This window comes from Crocodylus siamensis, chromosome 3 (genome assembly GCF_052110815.1).
Source record: "Crocodylus siamensis isolate JL-2025a chromosome 3, ASM5211081v1, whole genome shotgun sequence".
NCBI lineage: Eukaryota > Metazoa > Chordata > Crocodylia > Crocodylidae > Crocodylus > Crocodylus siamensis.
The window spans coordinates 136,573,827-136,596,507 of record NC_143397.1 but is presented as its reverse complement, the minus strand read 5'-3'; the positions used below and the strand labels follow the sequence as shown (position 1 = coordinate 136,596,507).

Genomic DNA, 22,681 nt, shown 5'->3' with positions numbered 1-22,681 from the left:
GACTTCTATTTCTCCTATATCCTTTTGGAGATGCAGAGACCAGAACTACCTACTATTCAGGATGTGGGCACACTATGGATTTGTATAATGGCATGCCGGTGTTCTCAGTTTTGTTTTCTATTCCGTTCTTGAAGATGCCCAACATGCTATTGGCTGCTTTGGTTGCCACCGCACACTGAGCTGACATTTTGAGAGAGTTATCTACAGCAACTTCAAGGCCTCTTTCCTGAGTTGTTACAAGTAGTTCAGAAGCCAGCATTATGTACATATGGTTGAGGATATTTTCCCCCATATGCATTACCTTGAACTTGTCAGCATTGAAGTTCATTTGCCATTTTATTGCCTGTTCTCTTTTGCTTAGTGACTTAATTCTTTCTTTAAAGCCCATTTAAACTAAAGTCCAACTTCTTAGTCAGCTCATCAGCAGAGAATTCTAGTTTGTTTAAATACCTTGATGGCATCTTAGTTATATTGGTGGCAATATAGGTTAATGCAGTAAGTCTCTAAATATAAAAAGCTTTAAAAGCAAACCAGTATTCCAGATTGGCTTCTATTTGGCTGTTGTACATAATGAGACAGCCATGCTAGCCCATTATGGATTCATGCTGTTAATAATTAATGTGAGGCAGGTGCCTAAGATGTAAGCTAGCCTTACTGTCTAAAATTTTCCAAGCAACTGCCTACCAGTCCTCACTACTGAGGTTTTGGCACTGTATTTGACTTTTTTGTACAAAAATATAATTTTAGCATATCGGAGTTGAAAGAGAACACAGAGCAGGAAATCAAGAGGTATTCGATTATTAAAGAAATTATTATACTAGAAATGGTACATGTGGACTGTTGACATGTTGAACTGGAGCTAGTTAGGAGAATCAGGGTAACTTTCTTCTCTGTCCTTCTTCACCCGCTTACTTTAACTACACATCTGTTTTGCTGTCTTGCATTTTGATCTGAGACTTGTACTTCGTGTTTCCTAGTAAAAACCCAGTCACCATGCTTTTGGGGAGGCTAAATGTCCAGCCCCAATCTTGTAATACTCCATTGTGGCAACAGTCTCAAACTATGGTTGCCTGTCAGTAATTAAGTGGTCTAATTTTCTTTTATGTTCGACTTAAATTTTAAATGTTTACATTTTAATATTTCTCTATAGACCTAGTAGAATTGACTGATGCTTTTTTCTTTTTTCTTCTTTCTCTATGTACCTTTTCTCCTCCTTTTCCTTTTGTATGATATTGCAAAATGAAGCTAAAACCTGAATTATAATAAATCTGTTGAGTCTAAACCTGTTTTATTTAGATACTACACTAGCATTTGCAGTTTAATCTAAGGGGAAAATGATATGTTTTCACCATGAAATTTGTGCAAGATATGTCTTCTCTTTCCTTAACAAAATAAGTTGATTTAATTTACGTTCTCATAACACTTTGCTTTTGATTTACTGTGGCTATGAAGGGATGCTGACAAGTGGGAAGTTTAGCCTGGTGCCTAAAACTGCATAACGGATTCAGATAAACTGGGAAACTTCTCCCAGGTTTGTTCTTCTGGTAGAACAATTTACCCAGAGCCTTGTGTAGAGATATTCAAATGCTTAAGAGCAGAGCTTGCAATGTGGATCTTGTGCAGCCAAGGTGCCCATATGCACATATTTCTAACAAGCTCTGTAGGTTTCCTTAGTCTGCCTTTCAACAGATGGCAGCAGTGCATGCAGCAGCCCTGACTGGCTGACCCAGACTGCCCATGGTCAACCTGTGTTTTGCTGCAGCACAGTAATAAGGGGTGGAAAGGAAAATCCTGCCAGATTATCACTCATCTTGGGTACCTCATGTCAAACTGGAAACAGTGACAGTTTGGAACAGACTTGGATTGGAGTTTAATGGGTTCCTACTGTTGCAGCCATTAGAGAACCCCTAATTTCATCCTCATACAGCAGCTCCTTCCTCTCTCTTAGACATGTAGTTTTGTGCATATTGATGGTTTCCTGCATGTGTGTTGGGAAGTGAGCTGAATAAATGTGAAAAAAATCTAGAATTGCGACTTCAGTCTCTGCTGTAATGCACATGGACATCAGGGCTGGAAGGGACCTTGGAAGATCATCAAGTCCAGCCCCCTGCCCAAGGGCAGGAAGTCAGCTGGGGTCATAGGATCCCAGCAAAATAAACATCCAAATTCCTCTTGAAGGCATTCAAAGTAGGTGCTTGAACCACCTTCGATGGCAGGCTATTCCAGACCTTCGGGGCTCGAACAGTAAAGAAATTCTTCCTTATGTCCAGCCTGAAATGGTCTTGCAGGAGTTTATAACCGTTAGACCTTGTTGTCCCTTGGGGTGCTATGGTGAACAAACATTCCTCCAGATTCTGGTGGACATCCCTTATATACTTATAGGCAGCCATCAGATCACCCCTGACCCTGCGCTTTTCCAGGCTGAAGAGTCCTATAGCTCTCAGCCTCTCATCGTAAGGTCTGTTTTCCTGACCTCTGATCATGCGTGTGGCTCTTCTCCAGATTCGCTCAAGCTTCTCTACATCCTTTTTGAATTGTGGAGCACAAAACTGGATGCAGTACTTACCAAGGCCGAGTACAACGGGAGAACGACGTCCCGGGATTTGCTTGAGAAGCATCTATGGATGCAAGCCAGCATTTTGGTCGCTTTACTAGCTGCAGCATCACATTGAATGCTCATGTCCATCTTGTGGTTAATCATGACCCCAAAGTCCCTTTCATCCGTAGGGAAAGCGTAGTACTGCCGAGCCTATAAGGATGCTGCAAGTTTTTCCTCCCAAGGTGGAGAACCTTGCATTTTTTGGTGTTAAACGCTATCAGGTTCTCATCCACCCATTTTCTGAGCCCACTGGGGTCAGCCTGGATTGCCCTCCTGTCCTCGTGTGGATGCTTTACCCGTATCATCGGTGAACTTGGCCAGTCCACTTCTGACTCCAGTGTCCACATCCTTAATGAAGATGTTGAACAATACAGGTCCGAGGACAGAACCTTGAGGGACCCCACTGGTCACAGGGCACCATGACTTTTTCATAGATTTCATAGATGCATTTTAACCTAATTTTCATTAGATGCATTTTAACCTCCAGCTTCATACCTGCATACCTGTGGCTTAGCTCTCAGTGTGTCTTTACAGTCAGTATTGGAGTTGTGGCAGATACCTAGTTTCCACTGGCTTTTAGTATTTGGTCTAAGACTTTTACTCTAAGCCCTTGCTTTTACACTAGACGATCATGGAGGAGGGTTTTTTTTAAATCTCTTCCCACCTCCCACCCCCACCCACTGTGTATGTTTTCTTTCAGTGAGGAGCATTATTATCGTCAGTTTACTTAGCTCAACCCATTCTTTGCATTGCAGTTCTTCCTCCGGAAATAAATTAATCATTGTTTCTGTTCAGCAGGATCCCATTCAAGTCTGTTCCAAGCTGCTGCTGTTTCCACTGTGGCATGAGGTGCCCAAGATGAGTGATAATTTGGCAGGATATTCCCTTGCACCCCTTATTCCTGGCAAACTGTGTCAACAGGAGGGCATGAAGTACCCATTCTTCTTGAAATCCCTGTGGCTTCATGTTGCTACTTAGCCTTGCAGTCTTGGCTCCCATTGGCATAGTTCGTGGTGCAGTAATTACAGCCCCACTAAAATAGTGTTGAATGCCCTGCGTACATTTTGGTCAATGGCAGCTTTTTGCAATGGTGGTGGTACCGGTGCACATGCAAACAAATTAACTGGAGTTTTAAATTGCTTTGCTTCTTTTTATCATCATGTAATACATGTGATGTTTTTGAGTTTCTTGTCATGGTTTTCTAATTGGGGAGACAAAGAACATGAAGATACCAAATTGTTTAGCCAGTCCTGGGCTGCATGACTCTGTTTCAGCACTGCTAGAAATCTGTCACCTGAAATATTAATGTTAGTAGGTGTGGTCAGGGCAGATCCAGGAGGCTGCAGTGGTGCAATTTCACCTCCTTTTTGATTCTTCCTACACCCAAATTTTGTTTGAGTGGGGCAGCAACTTCTATTCAGGCAGCACTGACACTGCCAGTTACTTCATGGTTTATCTCAATGATTCTAGCTAATCTCTCTCTTCTCCACTCCACAGGTGTTAACAACTGTTTCTCCTTTTTAATGGTTTTGATATTCCACTATTCAAACTATTCTTTCTTTTGCAATGTTGCTGTCTGTTAGCCATTCCTGGTAATGACTGACAGTGCAGTATTGGAGGAACTGTCAAGTTGCTCAAGAAGGCTAGCTTTTGTTTTATGAATCTGAATAATGAGAGAGTAAGAAGGATGACTAGTGACATGATCTTTTGTCTATTTTGACTAAATTTTGCCTAATTTGTTCCATCATTTTATATGTTTTGTATGAAGTCTAGCAAATGAATGCACATTCCAGTAATTGCATTCACTTTTGCCTTGATCTTAAACTAAATACAAAGGTGCTAGCTCCCTACCATACTGGTAAAGCATTTAGCTTCTCTTCAACTAGAGAAAAATGTGTTGTGTTATATGCAATTATGCCACACCATCTGCACCCACTTTTCAAAATCCTAGATCAGTCCATGGATGTGGTATGTCCTATTGTAGAATAAACTGAGAGGAAAAAGCTCTCCTCTACCCACACCTTTTTCCCTGACCCTCTCCTACACAAGGGATTTGAGATTTAATGAAAGGAAAATGAAGTCCAAATAGAATGCATCAGAGTAAGCCGTGCCAGTAAAGAACTTCCTCTCATCCATCGGAATCTGACACAGATCTTTTCATTCATCCATTTAGTTGCATCCACATTCGGCACACCTCCCAGTGGTTGTTAGGCAACCATAACAGTGCTGCTGAACATCCAGGCTGGCTAATTGGATTGTCCTCTTCTTTCTTTTGTTTTTTTAATGGTCTCTCTTTCTGCTTTTTTGTTTTAAATTAGATGACCCCAAAGCAATCCGTCTCCTTCTCAGGAGACTCAAGAAGACTTGAACCATGTTAGCAATATGAAGACATGTTGAGAAGGGAAAAGTATATAATCAGCACTTATAGATGGTACCCAATTGAGATTTTAAGAGCTTCTTTTATTTTTGGTGTTTGACGAAATTTAAAATTAGTACGGTGCTCTGTGCAAACTAACAAAATTCCTGTGTCAATTGGAGTTCAATACAAAGTATACATGGAAAATTAACTGCGCTACTCACTTTCTTTTCCTGTTCAAAGAGCTTATACGGACAGAATCATGCACTCTGCTTCTAATTATATTCACCATCTTTTATAATAATAAATGTGTTGGAAGTGTAGTAGTGCTTCAGCTCAAGATCAGATGGTAAGGGAGGTTTCACTTAAAAACTAATCACATCACAGAATAACAGATTTCTACCAGTAGAAAATATATTTAATATTTTGCTTGGTGGCCTCTTTGCCTGCTGATACCCAGTGATGTTTTGACATCAAGGAAATGGTCAGATGTGGCCCACTGAAATGTATAAATATGCTTCTAAACTTTGTTTGATGTCCAGAGTACACAGACTTGAAATACCTTTAAGATACCCAAATCTACCTTTTATATTTCAGATGTTACAGGACAACTCCAGCACTTTTATTATACTTTTGTATTTTGTTTCCCTGAACTGTGTGCTTTAAGTTTTTTTTTCCTCTTTCTTTCAATAGGTTCACAAAGTTGAAGAGTCTTAACCTCTCCAGTAATAATTTAGGAGACTTTCCATTGGCAGTTTGCAGTATTTCAACTTTGACTGAGCTCAACATGTCCTGCAATGCCCTCAGAAGTGTTCCAGCAGCTGTCGGAGATATGTACAAGTAGGTACTCTTAACATTAATTGCACATGCTGGAATAGGATTCTCAAAGTAAAGGCAATAGAAGATTGAGTGATTCCTGCACAAATCTTGCTAAGTTTGTAATTTGTTTGACTCTAGCTTTCACAGCCGGCTAGCTTTTATATCCTTGCTGACCAGGTGGAATCAGTGGGTTGGAGGAACAGTAAGGAGCATTATTAGTGTGTGTGTGTGTATGTCTGGCCATTCCAGTTATCATAACGGTCTTAAATTCTCTTAAGCATTAACAGCACCATTTTTTTTGTATAAACAGTGATAATTGTATAAGGCGGAGGTGCTCAACCTCCAGCCTGCCCACGAGTCAAGTGCAGCCCACAGAGCCACTGCATCAGGCCGGTGGGGCACCTGACAGGTCTGGAAATTTGGCAGGGTGGGAGCAATGGCCATTTAATAAAGGCACCCTTCTCCATGCCAAATCCCCATTCCTTGTGTGGTGAGTTGGACCCAAGTAACACCTTTTTCTCCCACAGGTGGTTGGGTCATGCTTCCCTACTTTTGGATCAGGGTAAAGTCATGCAGCCTTCCCTCCCCCTGGGGCTGAGTTGAGGCCTAGCCGTGTCCTTTCTTCCCCCTGCCTCCTCCACCAGGCTGGGCCACACCCTCTTTCCACTAGGCCAGGTCAAGCTCCTTTCCCCTGTGAAGCTGCACTGGGGCCAGCCTGTACCCGCTTTTCTTCCTCCATGCAGCCAGATGGAGCCCACAGTAGATTAGGAGCACTGGCTGGATCCAGCCTGCAGACAGACTTGGCACTGTCAGTCTGACCCGTTGGGCCAAAAGGTTGGGCACCACTGGTATAAGGCATTGATGTCTGCAGTGTATATGTAAAAGAAATGGGAATTCCAGAAAATTTGAAGTATGAAATGCAGCTAGTTTATCTAGACCATAGTTCATGCTGACTAGGACTTGTAGGATTTTGTCATATTGTTCGCAGATGTTTGGTAGGCTTCTCTGTGACTTCTCTTGCTCTCTACCCTTGTACAGATTTATTTCCCTATGACTGCTGTTAATTTGGGATGAATGCATGTTTGTAATAAAGGGTCACTTTTCCCATCTGCTTTAATAGTTTGCAGACATTTTTGCTGGATGGCAATTTTCTCCAGTCCCTCCCTGCTGAATTGGAGCACATGCATCAGCTCAGCTATCTGAGTCTTTCCTTCAATGAATTCACTGACATTCCAGGGGTATTAGAGAAAATGACTGCCATGGATAAACTCTGTATGTCTGGAAACTGCATAGATACCCTCAACCTACCAACGCTGAGAAGAATGCCTCATATTAAACATGTGGATCTAAGGTAGATATTTGTGAGAGCAAATCTGAATTATTAATGTAGAAATAACTTCTTATGTGATGGTAATAGTAGCCCCCAGATATGTTTGTTTGTTGTTAGTTCATTGTACAAACTCACAGCACTAGCAGCAGGTAGTATTTTTTTGTCAACTTGATGTTTGGGGAAACTGACTAAACTAAACAAGCCTGAAAAAGTGAATTTAAGGGGTTTAAATGCATTATTGTGGCCCTTACAGGTCATAGCCACACCAGGGCTTCATTGCAGTAAGTACATACAAATATATTGAAAATGATAGTTCCTGGTCCAGTGAGCTTAGAGCCCATGCCATAAGGGAGACCAAATGCAAGAGTTTGGTGGCCGGGGTAAGGAGAGGATAAGGTAACAAAACTGGTTTTGCATATATTTTGTCTTCTGGCCTTAGCCAAATTCAGCATGTTGTAATTTTTTTAATGGTTTTTCAATAAAGTATAAACAAAGCTTCCATATACACAACTATGTTGGGGCTCCTCTCTTGGCAAACTCTGAAAAGGTTGACAACTTGTACAACCTTTGGGGAGGGATGGCTCATCTAGAAGTCACTCCAGTCCATAAACCTATCGCAATGCCAGTTTGTGTGAGGAGAACCCTGTCATTGGAGAAGGGGAGGGAAGCAATCAGTGGGTGTGTGGCATAAATCCAGCATGCTGAAAAAGCAGCTCTCTTTCCTGCCTTTACAATCTGAACAGTTCATCCTGCCTTCTGTTGATTAGTTCTGTTTGAAGTTGCTAAGATCATGTGTGTACAGGGACAGAATCAGAATGGCCAAGGCACAAACTGTGCTAGCAAAGGAGAAACCCTCCTCCCCCTTTGCCCCATACCCCCACTCCCACCTCCCAAATCAAGAAGCATTCTCTTAACACATTAGAAATAGGAGAGATGCAAAGAAAACATTCTGAATGAGAAGAGGCTAATAATGGACCGTGTACAGGAGGCTGTCGAAGGACTAGAACAACTGGCATCAGTTAGTGTGAGAGGGTGGGGAAGGAGGGACAGAAATTATACATGGAGTAAAATTTAAAATATGTTAGATATGTACCTAGGCAATTTGGGTTCTTTCGTATCAGCAGGGCCTGATGACATTCATCCTAGATTACCCTGAGAATTGGCCAAAGTATTTGCAGAGCTATTGACTATTATGGAGGTCAGGTAAGGTCCCAGCAGACTGGAAAAATGTTACAGTGCCCATCCTTTTTTTAAAGAAAAAAGAGGGCCTGAGGGAATTAGACCGTTCATGCTTATCTTCAGTACCTTGAAAGGGGCTGGAGCATATAATCAAACAGCCAGTTGGTAGGCGTCTAGAGGCTTAATGTGGTGACGAGCAGCCAATGTAGATTTGTCAGGATCAAATCATGCCTAACCAATGTAATTGCATTCTATGACAGGATAATAGGTTTGTGCCTAAGAGAGAGCAGTAGATATTATATAACTTGGCTTTAGTAAAGTTGACAGACTCCTGTGAGTGAAGTTAGTTAAGGAAATACAGTTTACATGAAACTGCTGTAGGGCTGGTACATGACTAATTGGGTAATCATTCTCAGAGTAGTTGTGCATGGCTTGGGGAGGCTGTATTGATCAGGTTTCCGCAAGGATCTGTCTTGGTTCTTTTAAAAATATTTTGGTTTTAATGATTTATAATTGAGAGCACACTTAGTAAATTGTGAATAGCATAAAATTGGATGGGGTTATGGAAGTGCTTTAGAGTACATGATTAGTAATCAGAAGAGGCTTCATATATTAGGAGAATGATCTGAAATGAACAGGATTGGAATTCAATGAAGTGAATATTCCTTCTTAAGTACTTATCAGGTGAACAAATACAAAATGGGAAAAAGGTTGCAGGATTGCAGAGAAAGATATGAGGGTGGGGAGGAGGTGCTAAAGCATCACTAGCTGAATGAGTCACCAGTGGCAAGAAAAACTACTACCGTCCTGGGACGTGTTAACAAGGGTGTCGCATGCAAGGTGCAGAAAGCAATTCTGCTCAGAAATCTCACCTAGAGTGTCCAGTTTTGGGTACTGTACTTTTGAAGAAAAAAAAAAAAAATGTGTGGGCAAAATAGAAAATCCAAAGGAGTGCAACAAAAATGATGTGGATGTCTAGAACACTTGACAACATGAGGTAAAGTTTGAAAGAACTGGATTTATTTAATTTCAGGGAAAGAAGAATGATGGGGGAATTTGATAAATCTCCAAATAAAATCAGAATTGTTTCGAAGAGGTGATTATCATTTGTCCTCTTATACCCTTGGTAGACAGGGTAAGAAGTAATGGGTTACAGGGTAAGAAGTAACGGGTTAAAATTGCAACAAGGAAGACTTGAGTCTAATAACAGGAAGAATTTTTGTAAACAATTCCTGAGAGAAGCTGTGAAATCTTTCAATGGAAGTTTTTAAATGCAAGTTAGGCAAACATTTTGCCTGGAATGCTTAATGCAAAGATAACTTTGTCTTGCATGTTAGAATGAGATGACCTCCACAGGTCCTTCTGGCCCTTTTTGTCCTGTGTTTCTGATGTGGGTGCAGGCTCCTGGAAATTACATGCTCAGTCTGCTTCTGATGCTTGCCCCTTAGTTCCAAGGTCAAGACTGTCTTCTGGGGCCCTATAGTGGTGTTCCATGCCTCCAGCGAGAACTCATCTAAGGCAGAGGTTCTCAAACTGGTCCGTGGACCACCATTGGTCCATGAGCTCCATTTAGGTGGTCTGCAGAAAGGCTGCAGGACAATTAAGAATATCTGTACTTGTAAGACTACTGATATTAAGATACAAGTTGTGTGCTTTGATTTATAGAACAAAAAAAAGTTTAAGTGGTCTGTCACAACCCTCAGCAATTTTCAAGCAGTCCATGGGAAAAAAAAAGTTTGAGAACCACTGATCTAAGGGAGAAGGGGCAGTAGAATTTCCAACCTACCTTTCAGCCAAATCTACCATTTGGTTAGAGACAGCAGTTTGTCTGTGGTGTCCCATCCCTCCCACTCCAGCTCTTAGGGACTCTGGCTCAGTCCACACTACTGCTGCTACTCCTTAGTGTGAGGTTCCAAATAACCAATATAGATACCAGAGCAGATGTGCTAAATAGTGTCCCTTCAGCTGAAATAGCCTACGCTTCGTAGGATGTCTGTGTAGTTTGGGCTGAAGTGAGGACAAGTTACAGCACTGGGGTAATAACATGGAAGGATCCCTTTCAGGATCAAAATATTAAACTTTCTATGTTCAGGTTCTCCTTTGTGAAACTTTCCCATCCTTTATTATAACTTTATTTTAATCAGTGCATTTTGCTGAGGTGCCATTCATTTGGGCTGAGTTGCTGGTTATTGTGGAAATTGCAGAAATGCCTGATACGTTTTTCCCAAAGATACCTTTGACTGTAATGCTCAACTGGTATTACAACAGGTATTTTCCTTGGAAGGTAGGTTTCTCAGCAGAGGCAAAAAGTAAAGAATGTACAACAACAAGGCTATATTAATAATATTGTACACAGTCATGCTAGCCTGCCTTGGGATTTCTGTTGTTCCCATATATATTGGTGTTACTCCTGATATATTATCTGCTGTATCTAGTCAGTTGAGAATAATTGGATTCTTCAGAGTTCACTTAAATCCTGTATGTAGCTCTGCTTCATCAGTAACTTTATTTCCACGGTAATTTCTTCTGGAAAGGTCACTGAGGGCTGACTAGCTTCAGTGCAGTAACTCTTGCTCAGACATCAATAAAGATTACAGTAAAACCTATTCCCTTCTGCCTCTTCCCTCCCACCACCTGTTTGAATTCAGAGGGCTGAGTTTGCTTGCTTAAAGATGATGAAATAACATGTAAACATGGAAAGGCTAGATCCAAAACTAAGTCAAACTAATAACTCCATTATTTCCAAATTACTACTTCAGCAACTGAGGTACACAGTTGCATGTGTCAGGCTTTTCCAGCAGTGTTCATTACATTTCTTTGAAGGCCAACAGGAAGTATGTAAAAGTACTTTTTTTTTTCTTTTTCTGTACCACCCAGGTGCAAATAACAGCAAGATCAGTGTTATTTTTGTAGATGCAGTAATAATACTAATAACACCTAGCTGTTGGTCCATTTTTCAGTAAATGGCAAAGTACAAGAAAGGAGGTCAACTTCATTATCACAGTGTAACAGAAGATGATAAGGTACAAGAGCTGACCTAGTCTGTTTAAAAATATCCCAGGGAACAGAATAAGGAAGGAAAAAAAACAAATAAAATGGGTCTTGTTCAGCATCCATAGGCTCACTGTGTGACCCAAGCCAGTTGTTGAACTGCAGACATAGGGCTGCTTCTCTTCTTCCCTCCCATTTCCCCCCTGCTCCCTCTTCCCGCCCCCCCTTGCAGAACCTGTTGTAGTTGTATGCTAATCTTATTTTTCCACCTCTCTCAGATTGAATGTAATTAGGAGGCTGGTGGCAGATGAAGTAGATTTCCTCCATCACGTGACCCAGTTAGATGTACGAGACAATAAACTCTGTGAACTTGATGCAACAGTTTTCAACAACATTGAAGTGCTGCACTGTGAACGAAATCAGCTGGTGACCCTCAAGATCAGTGGATATTGTCTCAAAGGTCTTTATGCCTCTTCAAATGGTAAGGCTAATTTCAAGGCACTTGCGTCTTGTTTTGTTTTGGGGTTTTTTTAACCTGCTTTTTCTAAGAGCATTTTGAATGCTTATTAAGTAGAATGCACATAATTGAGTTTAATAAGGGGGTTTGGTGACATAACCTTGGCTTCAAAAGAAGCCTTATGTCCTATATCATGCCAATGATAATGTTAAGCTCCAGAATTTACATTCAGATAACATTAAACTGCTGACTTGAAGGTCACTAAAACGCAGACATGTAGAATTTAAAGTTTAAAATTCCATTTTCTCAGGCTACCATGTTGTAGGGAAGGTACAAGTATCAATACAATACAAAAAGCACATAAAGCAGCCTATTTCTTCACATAGTGTAGGCACCTTCTTCCCAAAAGAACCCAGCCCTATGAAATTTGGATGCTCTGAAGTAGATAGCCTGTGTTGGAGTGGAGAAATGGCAGCATGGGTAGCAGCTGTAATGGCTGCTGTGCTTCTCCCCGTGTTGGACCCAGGGAGGGGCTGGTAGAGTTCACTATTCAGGGTCAGAGCTATGGTGTTAACCCTTCCATAGCTGCTGCCAAACGGAGTAGCTTTTGGCTGAGCAGCACTGGTATTGGTTAATTTTCCCCACCTATAGAAGGCAACCTTTCTGTGTTACTCAGAACATCTTCATTAAGACTTCAAGGGCCAGGTGATGGGTCTTCATGATTATACAAGGCCTTCACAAAGACTAAAAAGAACTTTTCCTAGGCATGTCTTGTGTGAAGTGTTGAGTGCTCTAGTGGTTCAACATGAGATTTAACTGGTGGTTTCAGCTGGTGATAGGAGGGGCCTATGCCAAAATAGCAGAAGGGCTTAGAGAGCCCTTCCTTCCTTTTCAAATGACTCCTGGTGCACTGCCAAAACTTCCATGTTCGGGCTGCCAGTTTTCTACCATTACCTTCAGACACTGTCAGAATGTGTGATTATATTGTTACTTCAGCAGATGCTTTATCGGTGTAAATATAATACATGCATTCAGAAACGGTCTTAATTCTTTGAGAAAAACTTAGCACCTTACATTGCAATATGTCTTTTAGTCTTACAAATACATACATATTGACAAATTTTGTTCAATATTTCTATTGGATAATTATATAAGGCCTGGTGTGTGTGTGCGCATTTAAAAAAAAAACAACACAGGGGTACAATTAAGATGTTGCTGTCAAGTAACCATTGAAGAATCGCCTTCATATCTTTAGTGTGACCTGATGAAGTATAACCTGGAGGTGTTCCCAGGTACACAATAAAAATGACAAGTAAAAAATTAAAAAAAAAGCTTTATGTGGTCCAAAGTAAAGAGAGAATAAGCAAAAAGGAGTCTGAATGGGAGGAGGCAGGGAAAATGAAAAAATTGAGTTTCTTGAAGTAATTATTATTTTAAAAAGCATAAAATATTCTCTGAAGCTACTTACTCATTTTAATTATAGCGTAGTGTCATACCTATAGTAAATCCAACTTAAATAGTCTCAGACATGGTGTATTAAATTATTTTAGTTTAATAAAGTCCAAATTCTTAAATGTACCAGTATGTATTTACTCAAATTTAAGGCAAGGGTTTTTTAACCCATTTAACTTCAGGCAGGGGGCCCTCATCTTGGAATAGAGTACAAGGTGGTTAGGGGCAGGTGGTACTGGCCCTGACATGGGATCATGGCCAGAGCAACAGCTGCCCCCTGCTCCCACTGCCTACCCTCCAGTCCTCCTTGCTTTGGCCCTAATCTAACCTGCTGCAATGGCAGTAGCTCCAGCTGGGCCCTGGAATCCAGGCCAGAGCTGATGCCAGTAGTGGGCTGGGCTGGGCCTGGAGCAAGCACATGTTTTGTGCCCCAGGCTGGAGCATGTTGGAGCCAACGGGTAAGCAGTAGAGAGAAGGTGTAGGGAACAGGCAGCATGAGGCAGGCTTTGAGGGGAGGGCAGGTGCCAGGGGGCACAGGCACTGGAGGTGGGGAGGGGGTGGCACACCAAAAGACAGGGCTCAGGCTGCTTGACTCTCCCCCACTTCTTCCCCTATTACCCCCCCCATCACTTTCCCTGCTGAGAGGTAAATTTAAGACAGCCTCCAATAATTAAAGACTGTACAAAGAAAATTATAACAAATTCATATATTTTCCATGTATAGAATCTCATTATTGTTGCAGGGAGGGGGATCCTCATAAATTCAAAGAGTCTTGGATTCAAATAAATATGGTATTTAGGTAACTTGAAATCAGTCGGGGGAAAAGAGCTTGGATATCTTTTAAGGCTTTGTCCCTAAATGACTCATTAGCATTTTTCAGAAATCTGTCATTTTAACTTGGGGTTTTCCCCCCCTCCTTTTAGAACTTGTTCATCTCGATGTGTATCCAGTTCCAAATCACCTGACTTGCATGGATATTTCTAGGTAAGAAAAATATGCTTTCTCTTGCCTTCTATAGCACCTACATCAATCAAGATAATGTGAAGGAGAAAAATCATTCTTGTTTTACTGGCATAGAAAACTGGTTTATGGAAATGCTGTGATTTTTGTCAAAAGTGTATTGAGAGCTGAGTTGTTTCATTGCTCCCCAACTCTTGTTCTTCATATTGACAAACATTCCCCACCCTGATTTTCATGCATTTTATTGGAATAAATATAATATATCTGCAGTTAATTTCAATAAACATCACTGATTAGAGATTCTCTGAACAGTGTAGATGGGAATGATTCATTGCTTGGGTTTCTGTATGTGTGTAAAGTATAATAATGTTTACCACATCTATAGGTATGTCTGTGGTATAATATAGACATACATACCTTTTATAAAGCTTGACCTAATGACCTCCCATTTTAAAATTTTGGGGCAGAATCACGGAAGAACTCCAGTATAGGCTTAAGTCATCCACATGTTCAGGAAAGTGCTTGACCCCCACATTTGTCTCACTAGCTTTATAAAAATCTCTTAAAACATCCTGAAATACTGCAGTAAATAAACTGGGTTCTGACCACTGATATATTCTTGCTCACCTAAAAACAATTCAAGGTAGCTGCATACTAAACTTAGTGAGCATATTTGCATGTCTGGATGAGTTATATGATTTGAAACATGCTATTTCTAACCTACTATTTTCCATTTACTTCATATCCATGTTAGTGAGGAACATTTAGTTTTGGTTGAAGCTTGCTCTGACTTCCTTTTGGCATTATTTTATAATAGTGTGCTGAAAAGGTTTGAGTGTACAACTTCTTTTGAGAGGACTGTTTTTAACCATTTCAGACGTACTAAATAATATGTATTTGATGTAACACATTTTGATTAGTATGACTTACAATCTTCAACCAAGAAAGCTAAAAGTATGAATTATATGGACTATCTGAATAAATCAAAAGGGAGAACTATGTGACTGAAAAAAGGTATTGATTTCTACACAGTTATAAGAACTGCTTCTTGATTTTTAAAATCTGTATGTTTCCTCTTTGGTGGGATTAAACTGGGGCTATGGACAAAAGCAACTATCTTTTAGCTGCTGTAAAATGGAAGGCTGAACTACTGCTTAGGAGAACATGTCAACTGTTGTAATCTGTGGGCTCTTGTCTTGGTACGAGTTACAGCAATTTAGCTGAATTTAACTGTGAATGAAACAGGATTAAAGTCACAGTGGTTTTGCTACACTTGTATTGCTACAGGAGTTTGAAGACATAGCTTATATTATAACAGTTTATCTTGGTATCATTTGAAATTGATATCGCTGTCTGTCTGTCTGGAATGCTCAGGTCGCTCCCCAGCTATTTGTACACAATCTTCAGAAGCTTTATTTTGCATCAGGCTTTCAAGGTAGCATTTGGAAACTTTAGCCTTAAAAGTTTTGTTTGTAAAACTTACTGTGGAAACAAGGGAAAGAAGAGCAAAGCCCTTGACCTTGGAAGTGCCTAATTTAAAAAAAAAAAAAAAATCAGCCTGTTTTCCTTTGTCCTGCCCCTGCGAGCAGCATCCAAGGAGGCATAGATTGGGTTCTGTCTCTGGGGCCTCCAGGAGTGGGTGTGTCTTGGTCAGGCAAGCCGTTGGTGATTTCCATTCTGTGATGAGTTATTTTCATTAATGGGTGCTGAAATTAAATGTTCTTATTTGTGCCAAGACTCTCTTCTCCACCTCCTCCTTCCTAAGGCTTCACTTTCTTTTCTCTCTTCCTAATGCAATTGTGATTTCATAGCTAAATATATAGCTATAAATCCAGAAAGAGAATGCAGATTCAGTTCTTATTTAAAGGATAGGCATCTGGCTGGGGGCATCTGACCCCAGCACTCTTTACTGCCTAGGCAGGGAGTGGGACTCTGATCTGTTGAGGTCCCTTCTGACCCTAGCATCTATGAATCTATGACCTTATTGCTTTCTCACTCCTTCAACCAAACTCTTGTTTTGTTCATTGCAGTGATAAGATATATTGTTCCCATTGGGTCTCTGTGTATGCTGTATGTTTGTGTTTGTAATATTAATATGTTGTTTTATAGTTAATAGTCCTTAAATCTGAAACACAGCTGAGTTTTCATCCTGTTCTTGCCTGTAGAAACCACTTGGAAAACCTGCCCGAATGGGTTTGTGACAGCAGAAAGCTAGAAGTGTTGGATGCTGGCCACAATCAAATTTGTGAGCTGCCTGCCCGGTGAGTCCCACAGACCGTTATATAATGTGGAACAGTATAAGGAGTTTGAAACTAACCGCTGACTCAGTGTTCGGTTTGTTCTGATGACAGACAAGCTTGTTTCATCTTATTTTTTTTATTTTTTTTTACCTCATGGGGTGTCGTCATGCCACAAGCTTCCACACAGCCTTTCTTCTTTGCTTTCACGCAGAGAAAATCAGTCTCTTTGAATTCCAGACAGAAATTCTAATGCTGTTCTTGCCACTATCTTAGATTAGATATTAGGAGGCGCTACTTCACAGTCAGGGCGGCTAGGGCCTGGAACCGGCTTCCAGGGGAAGTGGTGCAGGCTCCTAGCCTGGGGATTTTTAAAAGGAAGTTAGATGAGCACCTTGCCGGGGTCATCTGACCCCGGTGCTCTTTCCTGCCAAGGCAGGGGGTCGGACTAGATGATCTACCTAGGTCCCTTCCGACTCTAGCTACTATGAAACTATGAAACTGCTCAGCGTGGAAAGCTTCATTTTAATATGAAGTATTAACTATTAACAGCCATAACTTTGCACAACTTTTCAGAAGTTCTGTCTTGGGACCTGTTCCAGTGGTGCCTAGAAGCCTCAGGTCAAGACTGAGTGGTGCACAATGCTGTACAATCATTAAAGGATAGTCGCTGTCACAAATAGCTGACTGTCTGAAATCTAAGCTAAGACTTGAAAAATGTGAGAGGGGGGCTGGGAGAAGAAGAAAAGGTGGCAGTAAAGTGACTTTTTATAAAGTGAGTCCCAGGCTCCCCTCTTCCCTCCCACCCCCAAGAGTTGCATGTACAATGAACCAATTTAAAAAAAAGAAAAGGGGAGTGATGAGGGAGGTATGTAGCATAGAGACCTACACAAACAGACTACAGTCATATTGTGCCTAGATCTTACAATTCTGATAGCTTCCCTCCATGTGAGGCCAGAGGTGCAATTCCAAGACTAAAAATGTCCCATCTCCTCCTCCTTCCCCATGCCCATTTTTTGAGGAAAATTGAGAATATATAGCTTCCCAAAGGAATGCTGACGTTCCCGATTGATCCCTTCATGTGGGAAAGGACATGGAGGTGAAAGTGGGTGAAGATACCCCAGCAAGAGCCACTTGATGTAAAGAGTGAGTCAAGTGAGGTGGGGGAGATGTAGAACCTTAACAGTCGAGAGAACTTGAAACTGTAAGACGAGCCAGTATAGCAACTCAAGATTGAGGGATAGGGTGACACACAAGGAAAGGAAGGCTTCTAGCTGCTGAATGTTGACTGTATGGCAGAGAAAAACGACAGAAAAACAGGTGAGTTCTAGTTTTCTCTGGGAAAGAAGCCTGTGGGCTATTTTCCTGAAATGAAGCAGGGAAGTAAGAGCAGGCTTCAGAAATGTGGAATCTCTGTCCCCAGAAGTTTTCAAGACTAGATTAGAGAGATGCTTGGCTGTGTAGTTTAGGCAGGGATGAACCTGCCTTGAGCAGGGAGCTGAACTAGGTGACCTCATGAGGTCCCTTCCATCCCTATTCCATATAATCCTATGAATGAAGAGATGGCTTCAGCAGCTAGGCATGCTAACGATTGTGCCACTATTTGTTCTGTTTCATACAGTATGAAACTGCATCACATATGAGGCAGAGGAATAAAATCCAGTTGTTTTCACTTATACCGCATAACACAAAAGCAGTCATACTAGGTGTATCAGGTTAGCCTTGAATGCTATAACCTTTAGCAAACTTTGGGTCAGATTTTTGTTGCTTGGGCACAGATGTAGGCTGAAAATACCAACAGAATGCTAATGCTCTTTTTGCATTCAAAGGCTAAATACAGACAGTCAAAAAACCCAAAGCTGAATCTGTTCATTCTTCACAGGTTAGTTTAGGCTGTGTAGATTGATCCAATAAGCAAGGTTTTAATTCCAGAAATGCAGCCACATGCCTGCAGTGGTCCAGACTAGAAGCTGGACAGGGTGCTAGAGCACACCTCCCTGCTTAGTTGGAGCAGACAGCTTAAACTAAGGCTAGCCCACCCACCCCGTAGTGTGGGGGGGAGGGGGTTTATGGGAGAGGTGCAAAGCATCCTGGGATGCTGGGGGACTGTGAGGAAACTTGAATCTGGAGGGCATCTGGGACAGAAGTTCAATAAACTGATTTAACTTAAATCAGTTACGTCTGAGATTTACTTCCATCCAGGTTTATTTTACACCAGTTTTGGCCATTTTAAAGCAGTTTATATGCCCTGAATTTCTGTTGTGTTACAGATTTGAATCAGTTTCCAATCGCTTATACCAGTTTATATGCAATTCTGTCCATAGCCAAAAGCAGTGCATGGAATGTCTTTTCTCTAAGGAAACGTGGTTGCTTTATTTTTATTTCTTTGTCTGGTGGAAGTTTAACTCCCTAGGGTCAAATATTCATGCATTGACATATAAAGAGCTGGGCCAGTGAGTTCTTGGGAGCCCAAGGCTTGCATCTGATTTAAAGAAATTGCTTTAGATTATATTTGCCTCCTGCCAAGCTAAGGTAGAGCCCTTGAAGACATGGAGAAGGTATACTGTATACTAATATCTGTCTCAGTGGTATACCTTGCCCAATAAAAGATGATGGGCTAAAAGCTGTTCTGACAAAGGTGTGCAAAACTGGCTCCAACTTTACTGCAAAAGCAACGAAAGGCTGCCGAGTTTCAAATTAGTAGGCCAAATTTCTTATTGTAAAACCAGAATCGAGATGTCCCCTAAGAGAATACTTGCATGTTTCTTCACTAAGTTTTGGTGCATCTTCTACCTTCTGTGGCTGAGGACCTGCTTTGTTTGTGCTTTTATGAAGAAAGTGGCCTGTTGGGCAGCTGCTTGGTAGCAGAACTAGTTGAAAATTCTCCAGTGGAATGGTGTGAGATGAGAAAACATCAGTTTGACTGAACCATGGGGACAATCATTCAGTCAGTTTTGACCAGTAATCAGGTCATCTGCTGGGCCAGAGACTTGGCTACCTGCCTTGTCTTTATATCCCAGTGGAGCCCTGGATTATTAGGGAGTAGGGGGCTCCCTACTTTTCAGCTGGGTGGTTTCCTTGTGTGCCATGCTGCCTAATGCCTTGAGTAATTGGGTGGCTTAAGAACATTTTCATTCTCATCACGACAGATTTTTTTTTTAACAAATCCAAATATTGTTGGAGGATTTGGAAGACTTTTGATAAGCACCGCTTGTAAGCTCAAGTGGTGAAGCCAGTCTTTTTGGCAGGTGTGCCACAAATTAAGCACTGCATTCTCCCCAAGTGCCACATTGCCACATCATCTGTAATCAAAGGCCTTTTTAAACAAAATGGGGAAATAAAGTAAAACAAAATTGCCTAAGACTTTTTTTTATCTTTTGTGTATTAAAGCTTATTCAACTCTGCTTTTGAGTCTTCTGGAATAGTAAAGTTGCCTGTTGAATTGTAACCCTAATAATCACGTGACACAGGCAACTCTCTACTAAGAATTGTCAAGACTGGTACACTTGTAGTATGACTGTATCTGTCAAGGGACAAGTCAGTGTACTTCATTGATTACTTTGGCACACTAGCCCAATGATTCATTAGTGTACTTTGGGTAATGTCTTAGAGGGAAAGGTAGGATTCTTTGCATGCATCTGGGCCTTCAGTGTAAAGGAGTGAGGAAGGCTTCTGCTGTGATGCTGAGTAATTTTGAGATTCCTTGATTGAAAACAGATCAGCATGTGGGGCAAACATCTGATTAAACAGTCATGATACAGTCACAGGGGCTTAAGAAAGGTGACAGATGAAGAATAATCTTTGTTTTTTAAACTTTTTAATAAAAAAAAATTATAGTAGTTTTCTATTCAAAACTTCAACTTGATCATTCTGGGTGATGATTTCCTTCAGTCCAAGATCTAAATTCCTTTGCTAGCACCAACTGTTCATGTGGCAAATATTAACCATTAGATTTTATCAAAACCAGCCCTCTTTTTATTTTTCTCTCTACCCTTAGCCCAAACAAGTAAATAAATGGGGCAAAGGGGGGATGTTGAGCTTGTAAAAGCTCAAGATGGAATGAAATTTATCTAATCCGCTTTTCTCTCTAGAACTGGAAAGGAGGCTTTATGTTAGTCTGGTATTAACCAAAAGGGAAAAATGGGGGAGGAGGGAAATTGCAGTGGATTATGAGTCAGCACATGATGAGTAAAGTACTGCTAAGTTTCTGGGATGGCTGGCTTTCTTGTACACTTTTTCTTTCCTTTTTTTAAAAATCTTCCCTGTACCTGAAGATATCCCACAAGTGAAATTCTCAGTGGGCATTCATAATTACCCACTTCATCAGTACCACATTTATGCGCATTTCAGAGAGTGCAATCAGATAACATTTCTCTATTTCATTCCGTAGTCATTTTGATATTCCACTTCCTCCCCCAACCCTTCCTGTCTCTGAACATTCACACCTTATTTAAGGGATGTGGGAAGATGTTCTGAGAGTTTATAGGAAATTAAAACCTTTTGCTGATGATCAGTTGGCTGAATCTCCTTTTGTGGCAAACTCCACTTCTGTAGAAGAGTAGGTCTCATTGCATTTCTTTCTCATTTCCATTTACTGTATTGATGTTTTGCTCTTTAAGGTTGTTCTGCAATAGTAGCTTGCGGAAGCTGTTGGTGGGACATAACCAGCTGGGGAGACTGCCTGACAGGCTTGAACACACACAAGTGGAGGTTCTGGATATACAGCACAACCTGCTGCTTGAGTTGCCATCTAACCTTCTCCTGAAAGCTGACAGGTAGGGAGAACATGGCTCTTGATTTGGTTTGTACATGAAAGACCATTGCATTTTAGCTCTTAGTTGAGGACACTATCTGGAGTTCACCCAAACTGAAAGCTATATGAGCCTTTTGCAGTGAAAACAGATGTCCTGCCTAACCTAGTGAAACAAAAATAGTTTTTATTCTGGTGTAACCCACTTATACATGCTCTTTCCCTAGATTCCCATTGTACCCCCTACTTTTTGAAGTCTAGTTGCAAAATAATATACAATATTTTTGTGTGACATGTTTGCCTGTGTGTGCATTTAAAGAAACTACTAAGTTTTTGGTAATTTGATCAAGTACAAAAAGCTTTTTCCTCAGTCAAAGGCTTAACTTTATTTATGCCCATCACACAAAGTAAACTTGTCACAACTGTCAAAGTAACTTAATTACATTAATTCCTTCTATTTTTGGTCTGCAACATTTTCCTGTCTGCAAGTGTTGGTAACACTAGGTAATTTAGTGACAACTGGATTTGATTTTCCCCTTTTTATTTTTCTACTGCTTCTCTACTCTTGGGGTCTTTGTAATGTTATTTATGGCTGTAAAAACCTACTGTTGTTTATAGTCTGGAGGTGGGTGATTTAACTGATTTGTTAACAGTTTTATCGTTCTAGCCTTGGACAGGTGCAGGTGAGAGGTCCTTGGTAGACTACCTTGCTCAGTTTTGCATATTTCTCATACTTCTGTGCATCAGGAAACAGACATAGACTTACTAGTTCATCAACACTGCATAAAACTTGATATACACTGAGTGCATGGAATTCCTTCTCTTGCAGTAAAAACAGTGCAAAGCTATTTTTTCTCCTTGGGAGCAAGAGAGGGCTGTTGATCTTGTTGATGTTTATTGCCAAAATACTGATGGGTGCAAGTGCAGTGAGATAAAACCCCTTATTTTACATTTGATTCCATTATGAAGCTATTGGGATTTTCCCATTTTTTCTACTTGTCATTGCACAGGTGATTTAAAATGGTTATGGATTTGGTAGAGTAGAATACTTCCATATGGCAACTACTAAATTCATTAGTGTTCTGTGGAAAAAACTGTCCTTTAGGTTAAAACATGTTAAATATATTGAGGAAAGCTGCTTCTATTCCCATATCTTGGCATAGAACTTTCCTCCAATGTTGGAGGAATTTTTCAGTGAAGCTGCACTCTCCCTCCTCCAATCACTTATTGGCTGCGAGGGTTGGCCATCATGCAGCCCTGCCACTTGTTGCAAAAATGGCTTTTCACCCCATGGTCTGCCTGCAAAATCGTCCAGCAGTCAAATTCGGTAGACCCCTACTCATAGGCTAGGGTCGGAACGAATTGGTTGAGGGGGAAAATGTTCACATATTAATATAGTGCTGATGTTGAGACTCTGTGTCTAAATGCATGGATCAAAACAGGTCAGGAAGTGTAACAATTCCTATCACAGCAACTGTGATTTTTGCAGTGAAGTTAAGTCTCTTAAAAAGTCATAAGAAAAGGAACAGTAACTGCTGTTGATGTGGGGAC

At 40.9% G+C, this 22,681-nt stretch overlaps 1 protein-coding gene across 1 annotated transcript in view; it reads left to right on the top strand.

Annotated features, from left to right (window-relative positions):
* Positions 1-22,681, top strand: part of PHLPP1 (PH domain and leucine rich repeat protein phosphatase 1) — a 203,883-nt gene that overhangs the window by 149,182 nt on the left and 32,020 nt on the right. Inside the window, exons 5-10 of the mRNA XM_090039305.1 lie at positions 5,649-5,795; positions 6,895-7,125; positions 11,553-11,755; positions 14,107-14,167; positions 16,309-16,404; positions 21,000-21,155. Coding sequence (XP_089895431.1) covers positions 5,649-5,795; positions 6,895-7,125; positions 11,553-11,755; positions 14,107-14,167; positions 16,309-16,404; positions 21,000-21,155 — 894 coding nt within the window. The remainder of the gene's footprint in view (positions 1-5,648; positions 5,796-6,894; positions 7,126-11,552; positions 11,756-14,106; positions 14,168-16,308; positions 16,405-20,999; positions 21,156-22,681) is intronic.